Raw genomic sequence first — 14,506 nt, 5'->3', positions numbered from 1 at the left:
CAGTTATTTTAGTTAGAATATATATAATTTGAAAATAGAATTAAATAAATTTCGATTTTAATATTTATTTTTAAAATAAAAAATTATATTTCTTCGGTCCAGTGAGGGGGAAGGACGATTGTGATTTCTCTCGTAGTTGTTATATATTGAGTGAACATTGAATATATTATCCTTACTTGATTTCAAATAGGGATGTAAACAAACCAAACCGTTCGCGAGTTATTCGGAGCTCGGTTCGATAAAAAGCTTGTTTGAGTTCGTTTGTTAATCATATCAAACCAAGCTCAAGCTCGATTTTGAGCTCGACAACTTAATCAAACCAAGCTCAAGCCTAAGCGTATTCGGCTTGTGAGCTCGCAAACATGTTCGTTAATAGGTTCGCGAGCTCGAACTTGGCTCGTTTAGGTGGCTCGTAAGTTCGAGCTTGACTCATTTGTTGAGTTGACAAATAAAAATATTAGTACTAATAAAAGTTAAACTTTTATGTCTAATATAAAATTAGTTCATAGATATATTTAATTTTAACAAGCTCGAATCAAACTCAAATTCGAGCTCAATTGTATGTTTGTTTTACGAGCTCGAAAACGAGCCGAGCTCAAGTCAGGCTTGTTAAATATGATAAACGAACTATTAATAAACCAAGCTCGAGCCCGGCTTGATTAACATGATAAACGATCTTTTAACGAGTCGAACTCGAGCTTTTCACAAGCTTAGTAATTTCAAGACAAGTCGAATTCTAACCTGATGATAAAAGCTCGAATAAAGATCGAGATCGAGCTCGAGCTCTATCAATCTTAAACGAGCCAAACTCAAGCCAGATGATAAAAGCTCGACTCAAGCTCGAGTTCGAACTTGAGCTTGAACTAATCTTAAACGAGCCAAGCTCAAGCCTGATACTGTTCGGCTTGGTTTGGATCATTTACATCCCTAATTTCAAATACTTCCCCGTCTTTGTTATATTTGGTTTTCTTGGCATGCGATTGTACACTTTTAATTGAAGTTTGAAAATTTATTATTACGTGACGAAGCAAAAGCTAGTTCCAAAAATATGGGATTCAACGTTTATGGAAATTAAAATAATCCTAGCGTCTGTTCAACTATTATTAATAGTAAAAATAGTTTTATAGAATCGAAAAATTGTCGTTTATCAAAAATTATAACTTCTAATAATCTGGGAAATTTAACACATAGATTCCCATATAAAATTAAGAAATATGAGAAGTGTTCAACTCAAAAACCTGCCCCGACATGTCACCTCGCCACCAAATTCAGAATTTTCACAGATCCTTTCATTAGCTGTAAATTGATTCTTTCTTTTTTGAGGCCAAAAGTAAATTGATTATATATATATATATATATATATATATATATATATATATATATAAACTTGTGTGAGACGGTCTAACATGTCGTATTTTGTGAGACAAATATCTTATTTGGTCATCCAAAAAAATACTACTTTTTATACTAAGGGTGTGTTTGGTTGAGTGGATTAAATAAGGATAGATTAATAGTCAAATATTTATCGTTAAAATTTTAAGTTGTTTTAATTATCATTTTTGACCCATTTTAATATCCAATTTTATAGATAACTATTTGATTAATAAAATTGGATCTTAAATCGGGTAAAAATGATTATTAAAACATATTAAAATTTTAACAATAAATATTTGACTATTAATCTATCCTTATCTAATCCACTCAACCAAACACACCTTAAAAGTATTATTTTTTATTGTGAATATCAGTATGGTTGACTCATCTCACAAACAAAGATCCGTGAGACCGTCTCATAAGAGACCTACTCTATATATATTGTCCATATTGACTATTGTAATCATGTAAGGTTTTGTATAATAAGATAGATCAATAATTCTGTAACAATATATTTCATAAAATATTATAATATAAACCTTAACTTTAGTTTTTTATTTTTTCCCTAATTACATTAACTTTAGTTCTTATGCCCAAATTCCCAGATAAAACGAGACCAAGCTTGTAACCCAGTTGATCTCACCCATTGCTACATGTCAATAAACTAGAGATTGAATCTTTTCTCCTTTGTACTAAAAAAATCTCATATAAAACAAAGTAAATATGATAAAAAATAAAAAATAATAAAAATAAAATAAATAGAAACAGAAATCGATTCATTCTCATGAAATAATATACTGTAAAAAATTAAAAGGATAAGATAGAATAATCAATGTGTTGCCACCTACATATTCTCATGACCTAACTTCATTACATCTTCCAATAATAATAGCAAAGTGGTGAGTAGGACATGATCCATATTTCCCTTTAACAATAATATTTTGTCAGAAAAAAAAATATGATTTTTAACTAAAATTTTAATATATATATATATATATATATATATATATATATATATATATATATATATATATATATATATATATATATATATATATATAATTTCTGGTAAGAAAAATAGAATTTAATTAAACATCTAGATTCACGTACCACTTTTCATGCATGCACTTTCTTTGTTCTTTTCATATTACCTAGTGCGGGAATTGGTGCTCCTATAATTGTGCCACCATGACATTTGTTTTCAAGAATGAAAGTTGTAAAGTTGGAATTTCTCAATTATTCTTCTTTCTGTGTTTCTTTTTCGATTAAATTCGGAATAAGAATCCGAACCTTGTACATATTGTAATACAGCGTACTGATATTAATTACAACGAGATAAACACTTTCAATATATATGGTTTTTATTACGCGATATACGTGAACATTAGAACATGTACAATTTAGATATTGTTTGACTCATGAATATAATGATGAATGATACCTAATATAAAAATACGAACCTTATGCATCTCATTAACCTTTAAAATAATCTTTTGATTCACTTGAGTACAATTATTTTAATAACATTTGACCTAAATGTCGGCTGTATATATTTATATTCCTAAAAAATAATAATTTAGAATCTTTGTTTATTTACGTATGATCATTGGTATAATTATTTGAATAATGTTAAAACTGCCACAAATATATCATACATCGATATTTACGACAATTATATCATCATATTTTATTAATATTTCATGAGATTTTATATTGAATTTACCATGAGATTATGATAAATGAAATTTTTGTATTGAATTTTTTTATGTTATAAAAATTATTGTATATATTTTATTGTACTATAGAATGACTCAATTTAATAGTTTGGCAACCTTATGCCATGTCTATCATGGGACCACTATTTGCTTTATATTTGGGAACAATTATTATCTCATGCCTTGTATTAAATAATTCTCAGTCCCGCGTTATGCATCATTGGACTTTTGAAAACATGTAAATTTAGAAAATGGATTTACATAATTTTTTAACCAAGTTTACATATACAAGTGGTAACTTTAAAATCTCTAGGTTTTGTGTTATTTTAAATTTTAAAAATACAGATTTCAAGAAATTGTTCGAGAAAACGATTGGTTCTATTTGCGCTTTATAAAATGTATTTTGTTAGGTTCGTAATTTGGTAACTCGCTACTGCTAGACATTGTCCTTTAGTGGCGTTTACTTTGAATAGTAGGATTATATATTTATAACTAGTAGGAATTATTGAGATGACTTATATACGGAAAATGATCGGAGATGAATAGTAATAGTTATCTGGATTAATTTTTGAGTAGATACGTTGTGTTAAGTCGGAGATCCGACCAACAAAATTGATATTTGAGACGGTTTTACAAGAGTTTTTGTGTTAAATTTTGTTGGTGATGTCAAAATTATAGTTAAATTTATAAATTTCATTTTAGCCTTTTGGCTATTGTAGATATATAGTAATTGTTTCAAAAAATAAATTTGACTTCATAATTATTATTTAAAGATGAATTAATGTTAGGCAAAAACTGACGTGAGACGGTCTCACATGTTGTATTTTGTGAGACATATATTTTATTTGAATCATTCATGAAAAAATATTATTTTTTTATGCTATGAATATTATTTTTTTATTGTGAATATCGGTAGGATTGACCCATATCACAGATAAAGATTCGTGAGACAGTCTCAAAAGAGACACACTCTTAATGTTTTTTCATAATCCAGCTATTGAAAAATTAATTATATTTGATTTGGATAATTAATATAGAAATTAAAATTGTGTTTGGAAGATGGATTTTTTTAAGAGTAAGTCTCATGTGAGACCGTCTCACGGATCATAATCTGTGAGACGGGTCAACCCTACCCATATTCACAATAAAAGTAATACTCTTAGCATAAAAAGTAATACTTTTTCATGGGTGACCCAAATAAAAGATCCGTCTCACAAATACGACCCGTGAGACCGTCTCACACAAGTTTTTGTCTTTTTTTAAACCATGTTCACAACGACTTTCTGGGGCTGTATATAACAGTATACTAGTTCCTCTCAATTTTATTTGGTCGAAGAGATTAATAATCAAATGAAGCAAAATACAATTAGATACCACAAAAAATGATTTCACGGGTCAATTTTGTGATACAGATCACTAACCCGACCCAACTACTGAAAATATTACTTTTATATTGAAAGTATTATTATTAATGATATGTAAAATAAAAAAAAACAAAAATGTTAATTTGATCTCATATATATTCTCTCTATACAATAAAAAATATCTTCATGGTTTTGTTGTAAATAAATATATTGTTTTCCAAAATTTTTGTAAATACACATAGTGAATAAAGCGAGAACAATTATTTATTTATATGAAAAGTAATGTAGCTATCTACAAATTTTAATTGTAGTTTATCGAAAAATATCATTTTCATTGCTTTAATTGTCAAAGTTCCCTCGATAGATATAATATTACTAGTTTTCTGTTTTGGTGCAAAAATATAAATCATTCTTATCAATGTAAAGCTTTAAAAAAAAATCCGAATAATTGATACTAAAAATGGGGGTACCTTTAATTTTATTTCAATTTAAAAGTTAATTCAGGGGCATACAATACACACTAAAAACATGTTTTTAGTTATCTTACTCGTCGTATAATTAAAGTGGAGACCCTTATCTATATTATATTATTATATTACAATTGAAAAATGAGACATCATATTCTCAATATAATTTTACGCTCCATAATATTTTTAGCTAACTTTTCCGGTGTGGGTTTATAGTACATTTTGTACAACGACAAAAACTTGTGTGAGACGGTCTCACGGGTCGTATCTGTAAGACGGATCTCTTATTTAGGTCACTCATGAAAAAGTATTACTTTTTATGCTAAAAGTATTGCTTTTTATTGTGAATATGGATAGGGTTGACCCGTCTCACAGATTTTGATCCGTGAGACGGTCTCACAGATTTTGATCCGTGAGACGGTCTCACATGAGACTCACTCCTTTACAACTCTTAATCATTTTCCGATTTTTTTTTCAACTTATCTATAATTTATTTAAAAGTTCAAACTATCTCAGATATTACATAAGAATTATCAAACACAAAAAATATGATTCAGTACATATCGGGTGTCACGAAACACTAATAATAATAATTGATTTGGTAAATTTTTTTAAAAAAATTAAAATTATATCCATATTATATAATTTTTTTCCGCTTAAAATGAATTTTCTTTTTAAATTTTTAAATCATATATTAAGTAAAATGTTTACATTTAGTAATATTTTTATTTATATTTTTAAATTTTTAAATAAAAAAATTAATAATCTGAAAATAACAAAAATAATTAGTTAACTTAGAGGTGAATTTGGTAAGAAGGGTGTAATCGAAAAAGAAAAAAACTTATAGGGATGAATATGAGATTGCAGTAAACAATGGGGGATGGGGAAGTAATTTACTCATATCAGAGCTCATATAATTGCGAATTTACGAAGGTACTGCCAAAAGTTTTATATAAAATCCGAAATTGAGGTCGGAATCAGAGAGAGTGTGGGTGGCGGCATCTCCACGGGTACATGATTTTCCTCTCTCTGTACAAGTGTGATTCACGCACTTATTGTTTATGCAATCATGATTATTACGCGTCTACAGTTCTTGATGTGATTCGAACTTAGACCTGATTTCGATCATTCCGGTTCTCCGTTCGTGTTCGGGGATCTGGGATGGATTTTCGGATTTAATTTAGCGATTTTTGCTTTTTACTTGCTGAACCGTTGTTTTTCTTTTTATTATAATCATGTATTTAGGATTTGAGAACTTTTCCCCAAATTTGATGATGCTTAGGCAATTCAGTGGTTTGGAATCTGATTTTTGGATTATTTTGGGGATTGTTTGTTCACTGATCGTTGTATCGGGTATTGCTATCTTTTAAACACGACTGTAGTCTTTGGATTTTCTAATTCGTTACTGCTTATGCGATTCGATGATCTGGAATATTCTCTGTTTTATTTAAATTTATGCTGTTTTTTTCAACGGTTGTATTTAAATTTTTATTTAGTTTGGTATTAATTCGTATAATTTTGATTGGATTGTCGTTAGGGTTTGTTAATTGTTTGATACACTGTTTCCTCAGTTTTAGTATATTATTTGTCTTAGATATTGGTAAGGGAGAGCTTGGCTGCTGTATATCTGGAAATTCTTGTTTGTGAAAGTGTTAGCTGGATAATACTAAATCTGGGAATCAAAACTTGTGGTGGTTTGTTATAGAAGGCGAATCCGAATATTGTCTGATTTCTCTTACCATGTGGTTATTATTTTTTAGCTGTATGAGTCAATTATGTGTGAACTTTGTTTCTCATCAGTTGCTTTTACTGAAAATCCGTAGTTTATTGAATTCAAAGTGTTCTTTTATCGGAGTTTTGGGTGTCTATTTGTCTATTTCCCTCCCGCTCGGGGCTAGATTCTTTTTATGCTTTTTGTAATTTTTCTCTGGGAATGTCGCTGAAAATTTGTTTCTTCATGGTCTCAGAACTGCTGATTCAAAGAAATTAGAATTATCTTGGATATGGAACAAATTTACCTATGGTCAGATTGCTCTCAGCTCCGGATGTTTTCATTTGAGGAAACTCTTGACCGGCGGCTGTGCGTTTCTTTCAAAGGAGGTGTTGGATCTACAATGCACTGCTGCATGTGAATTGTCTACATCCACATCTCCTGGATGCTTGTTATACTGTCAGTTTATGTCACACCCATAAGTCTTTTCATGTTATTATCTAGTTGCTACTGCATCGCCAATCAACATCCATTCGAAATCGTTTGTAACCGATCTATGAGGTACTTTTTAGTTTCTGTCTTTCTTTGACTAGTTATATGTGGAAATTAAGAGACTGATTACACCGGTAACAAGATTGTATTTTTTTTTTATCTCAGGTCTGAAGTCTGCAAGTAGTTGGAGAAAGTTATTTTTGTGTTAGATATTAGACAGAGTTGTCTGCACAGGAGTAGTTTACAACAGCAGTCATCTTTATGCCTTCTCCCAAATGATTTGCTGTGAAGAGCTGTGAGATTTGTTTGATTGATGATCAAAACTGAATCCAGTATCTAGTTTTTTGATAAAGCTTGGAAACCTTGGTTGACTGTGCCTTGAGCCAAATGTTGAACTTCTTTGGTCATAATTATCTAAATCAGTCGGTTTTGTACTAGTATAGAGAAGATATGCTTTTTCCGTTTTCCAGCGCCTGCACTGCCTTGTCCAATCATGGAGGTGGTTGATTTGGTATATTTAACTAATAAGGCTGCTAGGCCATCTATCACAAATTTGTTGGTTCTGCCGGATTGGAATGCAAAAGAAAATTGATGGTGGATACTGCTGAGTCAGCCAGGCCGTTTTAATAAATATCTTTTATGGTCATTTAGGGAATATAATAACTTCAGGACGTTAGCACATCTGTTTTCCATTAAATAGTTTCCTGGGCAAGAATGGAAAGGTGTTGGTTTTAAATCTTATTTATTAATATACTCAGTGTTAGCTTTTTTTCTCCATTTGATTAAGCTATAATAATAATCATTGTAGATACAAGATTATTAAGGAAGTTGGTGATGGTACATTTGGAAGTGTATGGCGAGCTCTGAATAAGCAATCTGGTGAAGTGGTAGGTGTAGTTATTCTTTACGTAGGCCTTAGTGTTACGTTGAGTTTGCCATTGTCCTCCCCTGCCAAAAATAAAAATTCATAATGTTTGTCATTTTAACTAATGAATTGTTTTAACAGGTTGCAATAAAAAGAATGAAGAAGAAATACTATTCATGGGAAGAATGCATAAATCTGAGAGAAGTCAAGGTGATTGGATTTGTTTCCGTGGGTGGTTATTTGCGAATTTTTTTTTTTTAAAAAATTTGATTGATTGGTTTTCCTCTTGGCAGTCGCTGAGAAAAATGAACCATCCAAATATAGTCAAGCTGAAGGAAGTCATTAGAGAAAATGATGTCTTGTACTTTGTGTTTGAATATATGGTACAATATTTTGTTCCTATAAGTCTTTACTTCTGTGGCCATTTATAATTCCTTTTCCATTTACATTCTTATTTTTGTCAATTTTCAGGAATGCAATCTATACCAACTTATGAAGGACAGAAGAAATTATTTGTCAGAAGCTGAAGTGAGGAATTGGTGCTTCCAAGTATTCCAAGGTCTAGCGTACATTCATCAGCGGGGGTACTTCCATCGTGACCTCAAGCCAGGTTATTACTACTATAGTTTTTTTACAATTTGTACAAGGCTTCTATGTATTATTATTTGTGTGCTATATGTTGTTTGTAGAATTTTGATTAAACTTGACTATCAAATATATCTTAGAAATGTCTCTTTATTTATTAGTTTTGCTTACAATTGATTGTTGGTAATGCTTATCTTGACTGCATACCCCATCTTGCAGTCTCATTATCAGCTATATTTTTCATCTCTGTGTGCTTTAATTTTGCATGAATAATCTATTTTTTTTTTTCTTTTTTGAACTTTGCAGTATAGCATATGTATTTTTGGACTCTATTTTGCACTGCAAATTCCAGTATCTATATGTTAATGGTTTTTCTGTTATTGGCAAATGTCCGTTGTATTGAATTGCTATTTATTCTTTATTTTCTCATACTGTCATTGTGTCTGTACCTGGTTAGCTAGTTCTTTTCATTTACTTTGTGAGTCCCTGAAACAGAGAACTTGCTAGTATCAAAGGATGTCATAAAAATTGCTGATTTTGGTCTTGCTCGTGAGACCAATTCTTTCCCTCCATTCACTAATTATGTCTCGACACGCTGGTTTGTGGTTATCTACTCATCTCTTGTTCCTTTTATTCACTTCCATGTTTTACGATTTTCCTGGAAGCTTAGACTTTAACCCTTGCAGGTATCGGGCCCCTGAAGTTCTGCTTCAGGCACCAACATATGGTCCGCCAGTTGGTGAGTAGAAGATACAAATTAGCTGCAGTTATTTTATTAATGTTTTTTTCCTGCGACATTATATTTTTCTCTTCCACTTTGTAGACATGTGGGCTATGGGTGCGATAATGGCTGAATTATTTTCACTTCATCCTCTATTTCCAGGCTCAAGGTACAATGATCCTCATGTATCGTCCTGTCTCTTGCTTTCTTGGTTTTAAATGAACTTTTAACCAGACCTAGTTTGAATTTTTTACTCTTTATGTAAAATCACGTTCCACATCATTGTATGGCTTGATAGGATGCTTTCCTCCATCAAGATGAAACTTGACATTATTTTAATATATATGTATACAATACGTTTTCTTTACTTTGCCTGTTCTTTAACTGTTAAACGCGAATACTTGACTCTTATATATTTTTGTACAGTGAGCCTGATGAGATTTTTAAGATATGCTGTGTACTTGGCACCCCAACCAAGAATGATTGGCCCAAGGGGCTTGAACTGGCTAAGGCTATTGCTTATCAGTTTCCGCAAGTAAGTATGCCTTTGCTTCTAGCTTCTGATTAATGTTTGATGTCCCGAGGCACACATTAACCTATTAATGCTGCTTGTCATTAAAGTTTTCTCTTCTTCAGCCTGCTTTCTTTGTAAATACATTTCCGCTGTGGGTTTGATTTTGTGCTTATTAAGATTTTTGAAGTAATTCTTAGATATTTATATTTTTTTGCTTGTAGTTTCTTTCAGTGAATGCGTTCCTCGTCGGCATATTTTTTCCCTTACCTGTAATTTTAATCATTAATCAGGTTGATGGGGTACACGTCTCTTCATTGGCACCAGGCATTAGTGAGGCTGCAGCTGACCTTATTACAGTAAGTAAAGCATAAATTCTGTTTCCTTTTTATCTCTCTTCCTTCGTAGTTATTGTGCCCTGATCTGATTGTTATCAAGAGAAGATTGTTTGTGCAAAGCGTAGTTTCTTTAATCTTTGTCTACCAGTTGATTTCATATAAAAAATGACAATTTCCCTTTCATATTTGTGCTAAATGCAGTCGCTTTGTTCATGGGACCCATGCAAAAGACCAACGGCAATGGAGGCTCTCCGACATCCTTTCTTCCAGGTTGCTTGCTCTGTTTGTGTGTGTGTGCCTCTATAGTCTATTTTATCTTCTTCTTCTTTTTCTTTTGAAAATCTGTTCTAAACCATAGATAAATGTTTACTTTCAAAGTGATCGAAGAGCTATCAGGTGAGAATTATGTTTTGCAATGTTGCAGAATTGCTTTTATGTTCCACCATCTTTACGCTCGAAGGCTGCTATTGCAAGAACACCTCCTGGTCAGTCCTCTCAAAAAATTCTTCCTCTTCACTTGATTGTTAAATAATATATCAATTAAGTAGATCATTAAGACTTTGAGCTGTTGCAGCTGGTACGAGGGGAGTCGTGGAGCAAAAATTGGGTTGGAGAAACCCTGGGAATTTAACCAACCCAAAGCCCGTGAACAATTATTATCCTGCCAAGTCACAGGCATATTTGAGTCCAGGTGCAGCGACTTTCATACGATATTCACTAATTAATGTTGATTAAGGTCAGAAGTTTTTTTTCATGTAGAAGAGTGCAGTTTGTCTGCTTTTTTACGGTGAATACCAGGCTATTGCTTATTTGATACCAATTAATCTAAAATATCATGACATGTTCCCGTGTGTGCACATTGGGAGGGGGGGAATAATTGCGTGAGATGATGCCAAAGGTATTTGTGATGATTTTTATTCTATTTACCTTCAATTTTTATGCCTGTGTGCCTCTTTAAATGTGTTCTATTTTGTTTATGTTATTATGCATGTATGTGTTTTGTGTTGGGTGTAAAAATATATTCTAATGAATCAGAATGTTACCTGATTATATTCTCTTCCCAGGTTTGCAAAGGAGGTTGGACTTGAATAATCAGGTAGGTTTAAAGTTAATTTGATTCTCACACTATTCAATACCTAGGAAGTGAAATTTTATGCTTTTACTTTTAGAATTCGACTAAGGCTGACAAGAACCTGAACAACTATGTGAAGCAACAGCCAAAATACAGGTCAACTGGAATGAATGGACCACGTAAGTAACTTGTTCTATGTCCACTTCTAGCTTGCAAGTTGGATGTTGGAAATACAATATTTTCCATCATTTGCAAATTGACCGGACAGCTATGGCAGTTCGCTATACATCGCGGTGGAGAATATGCCTTTTCCATTTCGTCATTTACTGTTCTTATTTACGGCACTCTGTTCCAGCTGGAAGTTTTTCATCAGTGCCTTGTGGATGTTTTAAACATGCACGCGAACAACTTACTGCTGCATATTTAGTCACTGGAAAACATAATTTGACCACTATATCGAGCTGCTTTCACAGTTTTTGAACTTGAATATTTAACCACTTGTTTAACAGTGGCTGGTGACTTGGGACCATTGCGTGGCGTTTCAGACACAACTGAGAAATTGGCAAACATGGCAGTGGGCTCTGGTAAACCACTTGCAAAGCCGTTGGTGCCACCACCTATGAAAGCTGGAGGATGGCACGAGCATCCAAATCCGTTCTTTCGACGATCACAAGATTTAGTTCCTGGAAGAGGTACTTGTGCAAGGAAGGTAGCTTGACTCTCGTATACCAGTGTGCAGCGTAACTCAGCTTATATGTCTATCGGCACAGACATATAGTTTACTTGGTTTAGTAATATTTGTACTAATAGCGCACTATTTGTCACATATTCCATGTGTATGCTTTGGTGATGTTGCGAGTTTTTTTTTTCGTGTGTTGGTTTGTAATAAGTACCCACATCAAGATTCTAGTTTGTGATGTTACAATAATGTTTTGAAAATTTATGAAGTTGGATGTGCTTCGCTTGAGTTGACATCTCCCAAGCATACTCATTATCATTTCCCTAACCGAATTCTTGAATTGATTTCAATTAATTTAAAGAGCATGTTTCCCCATGTTCAATTAACGTAGCATATGCCTCGGTCAAAGTTCATTTCAATTGTGATTAATTTATCCCCTAAAAATTCATCAATTTGAATATAAATTATCGATCATTTATATATCTATACCATTTTATTAAGGGGGAGGCACTTAGAGTAACTAACTTTGATGTCATGATCTGTTGTATTAATTATATATATTAATAAAATGTTAAAATTTAAATGTAAGTTATATGTACTTCAGCGGTTAGAGTCTTTGTTCTTAAGGGTATAGGTTAAAGGTTCAATTTCTATAGAGATCATTTTTTCTATTTTTAAATTTATTTTTTAATTTATATATCAAAATTACAGTTTAGTCCTTCACTATTTATTATAATTATATATTTATCCTCATTTAAATATAAATCAAATAAATTATAAAAAATATTATACAAGCACGCGTTGCGTGCGTCGGTACACTAGTAGTAATTAATAATTGGTAGTTGATTTCATTTCAAGAACTATAACGTTCATTTTTAAGGACTTGAAGTGGATGGGGTTCCCCATACTTGGGGATTGGAGTTAGGAGAGATGCACGGTACCCCTTTACCAAGTGCATCTTAGTATCTTTTGCTTGATTTACAATAAGTAAAATAAATGTATAATTAATAAAAGAGTAATGCTAAAGGTATCATTAATATATCGTACGATAATATTTATCACAATTATATCATGAGATTTTGTTATTATATAGTAGGATTTTGCTATAATGAGATTTTGTATTAAATTTATCATGAAATTTGATGAATGAAAATTTGGAAAATGTATGGTAAATGAATAGTAATAGTTATCTGGATTAATTTTTGAGTAGATATTTTGTGAGAAAGTTTCATTAGTTTTTATCTATGAAACGGGTTGACTTGATACATGATTGTCATCAAAAATAATATTTTTAACATAAAAATGATATTTTTTGGTTACATGGTCAGGTCGAAGATCCAACTAACAAAATTGATATCTGAAACGATCTTATAATAGTTTTTATGTTATATTTTGTCGTTGATGTCGAAATTATAGTTAAATTTATGAATTTCATTTTACCCATTTGGCTATTGTAGATATATAATAATTGTTTCACGGAATAAATTTGACTTTATAATTATTATTTAAAGATGAATTAATGTTTTTCCTAGTTGAGATATTGAAAAATTAATTATATTATAGAAATTAAAATTACATTTGAAAGATGAATTTTTTAAACCATGTTCACAATGACTTTTTAGGATCGTATATGACAAATGACAATATACAAGTTCCTTTTAATTTTAGTTGATCGAATAGATTAATAATTAAATGAAGCACAATAGAATTAGATACCACGTAAAATGATCTCACGTGTCAATTGTATGACCACTAGAAAAAACGAAAGGCTTAGCGACGATTACCGAAACCGTCGCAAATATTGCGACGGTTTATTCTAACCGTCGCCATATAGCTACGGTTTTTTACGCAACCGTCGCAAAATAAAAAGCGACAGTTTAATAAATACTGTCGCTTTTTTAGTCACAGTTTAATAAAAACCGTCGCTTTTTAGCCACGGTTTACTATAAACCGTCGCATTTTTAGCCACGATTGAATAAACCGTCGTAATATATTGCGACGGTGTCAATAAACCGTCGCTTTTTTACTTCCGATATATAGCGACGGTTTAATACAAACCGTCGCCGGTCTGCGACGGTTTTTGTAAACTGTCGCCGATTTGATTCTGCGACGGTATCATTAAACCGTCGTCGTCAGAATCGGCGACGGTATATGTAACCGTCGCCGATGAAATCGGCGACGGTTTATGGAAAACTGTCGCTACTGGCGACAGTTTTACCCTAAACCGTCGCTATGATTCTATTTATACCGAGGTTCCGAACAATTTTCTTGAGCGATTTTCACCTATCTCTGGTAGTAACCAAACTCTCAAAAATTTTCGAAGTTTCGGTTTTTTATTTTGTACTAACTATTTCGTATTTATTTTGTAGATTTGTTACGCGGGTGATTTTCCAGCGTCACGTGGAAGCAGCTAAATCTTCGTGCAACATCAGGTTTGAAAGTTTTTTTTTTTTTGTACAGAAAGTTTAATACATGATTTAACGTATTAATTTATTTGTGTAAATTTAATACATTAATTTTTGCTTAAATTTATTATCGTCGCGGTGCATTAGATGGACTTTTGTTACGTACCGTCGCTTTATTAAAAAAACCGCCAATTAATATAGCGACGG

General features: G+C 31.9%; 1 protein-coding gene across 3 annotated transcripts; it reads left to right on the top strand.

Annotated features, from left to right (window-relative positions):
* The first annotated feature begins 5,792 nt into the window (after nucleotides 1-5,792).
* LOC140817595 (cyclin-dependent kinase F-4-like) lies at nucleotides 5,793-12,182 on the top strand. 3 transcript variants are annotated; one of them, XM_073177370.1, is made up of 18 exons: nucleotides 5,793-5,930; nucleotides 6,888-7,192; nucleotides 7,289-7,845; nucleotides 7,932-8,010; nucleotides 8,130-8,198; nucleotides 8,282-8,371; nucleotides 8,460-8,598; nucleotides 9,069-9,171; nucleotides 9,260-9,312; nucleotides 9,397-9,463; nucleotides 9,721-9,829; nucleotides 10,099-10,164; nucleotides 10,345-10,413; nucleotides 10,568-10,628; nucleotides 10,718-10,834; nucleotides 11,208-11,239; nucleotides 11,313-11,394; nucleotides 11,761-12,182. In XM_073177370.1, the coding sequence occupies exons 3-18, from the start codon at nucleotides 7,838-7,840 to the stop codon at nucleotides 11,931-11,933; spliced, it is 1,317 nt and encodes a 438-aa protein (XP_073033471.1). In that variant the 5' UTR covers nucleotides 5,793-5,930; nucleotides 6,888-7,192; nucleotides 7,289-7,837; the 3' UTR covers nucleotides 11,934-12,182. The 3 variants fall into 3 exon arrangements, with proteins under 3 accessions (XP_073033471.1, XP_073033469.1, XP_073033470.1); XM_073177368.1 differs by having other exon boundaries at nucleotides 5,794-5,930; nucleotides 11,725-12,182; XM_073177369.1 differs by lacking the exon at nucleotides 5,793-5,930 and adding an exon at nucleotides 5,955-6,273 and having other exon boundaries at nucleotides 11,725-12,182.
* The last annotated feature ends 2,324 nt before the right edge of the window (nucleotides 12,183-14,506 follow it).

This window comes from Primulina eburnea, chromosome 16, assembly GCF_022965805.1.
Source record: "Primulina eburnea isolate SZY01 chromosome 16, ASM2296580v1, whole genome shotgun sequence".
Taxonomy (NCBI): Eukaryota; Viridiplantae; Streptophyta; class Magnoliopsida; order Lamiales; family Gesneriaceae; genus Primulina; species Primulina eburnea.
The sequence above is the reverse complement of the archived record's forward strand: the minus strand, read 5'-3'. Positions and strand labels throughout refer to the sequence as shown.

Coding starts and splice junctions, on each gene's coding strand:
- LOC140817595 (XM_073177368.1), top strand. Junction 8,372..8,459: donor ACTTTGTGTTTGAATATATG/GTACAATATTTT, acceptor GTCAATTTTCAG/GAATGCAATCTATACCAACT. Junction 9,464..9,720: donor CCTCTATTTCCAGGCTCAAG/GTACAATGATCC, acceptor ATTTTTGTACAG/TGAGCCTGATGAGATTTTTA.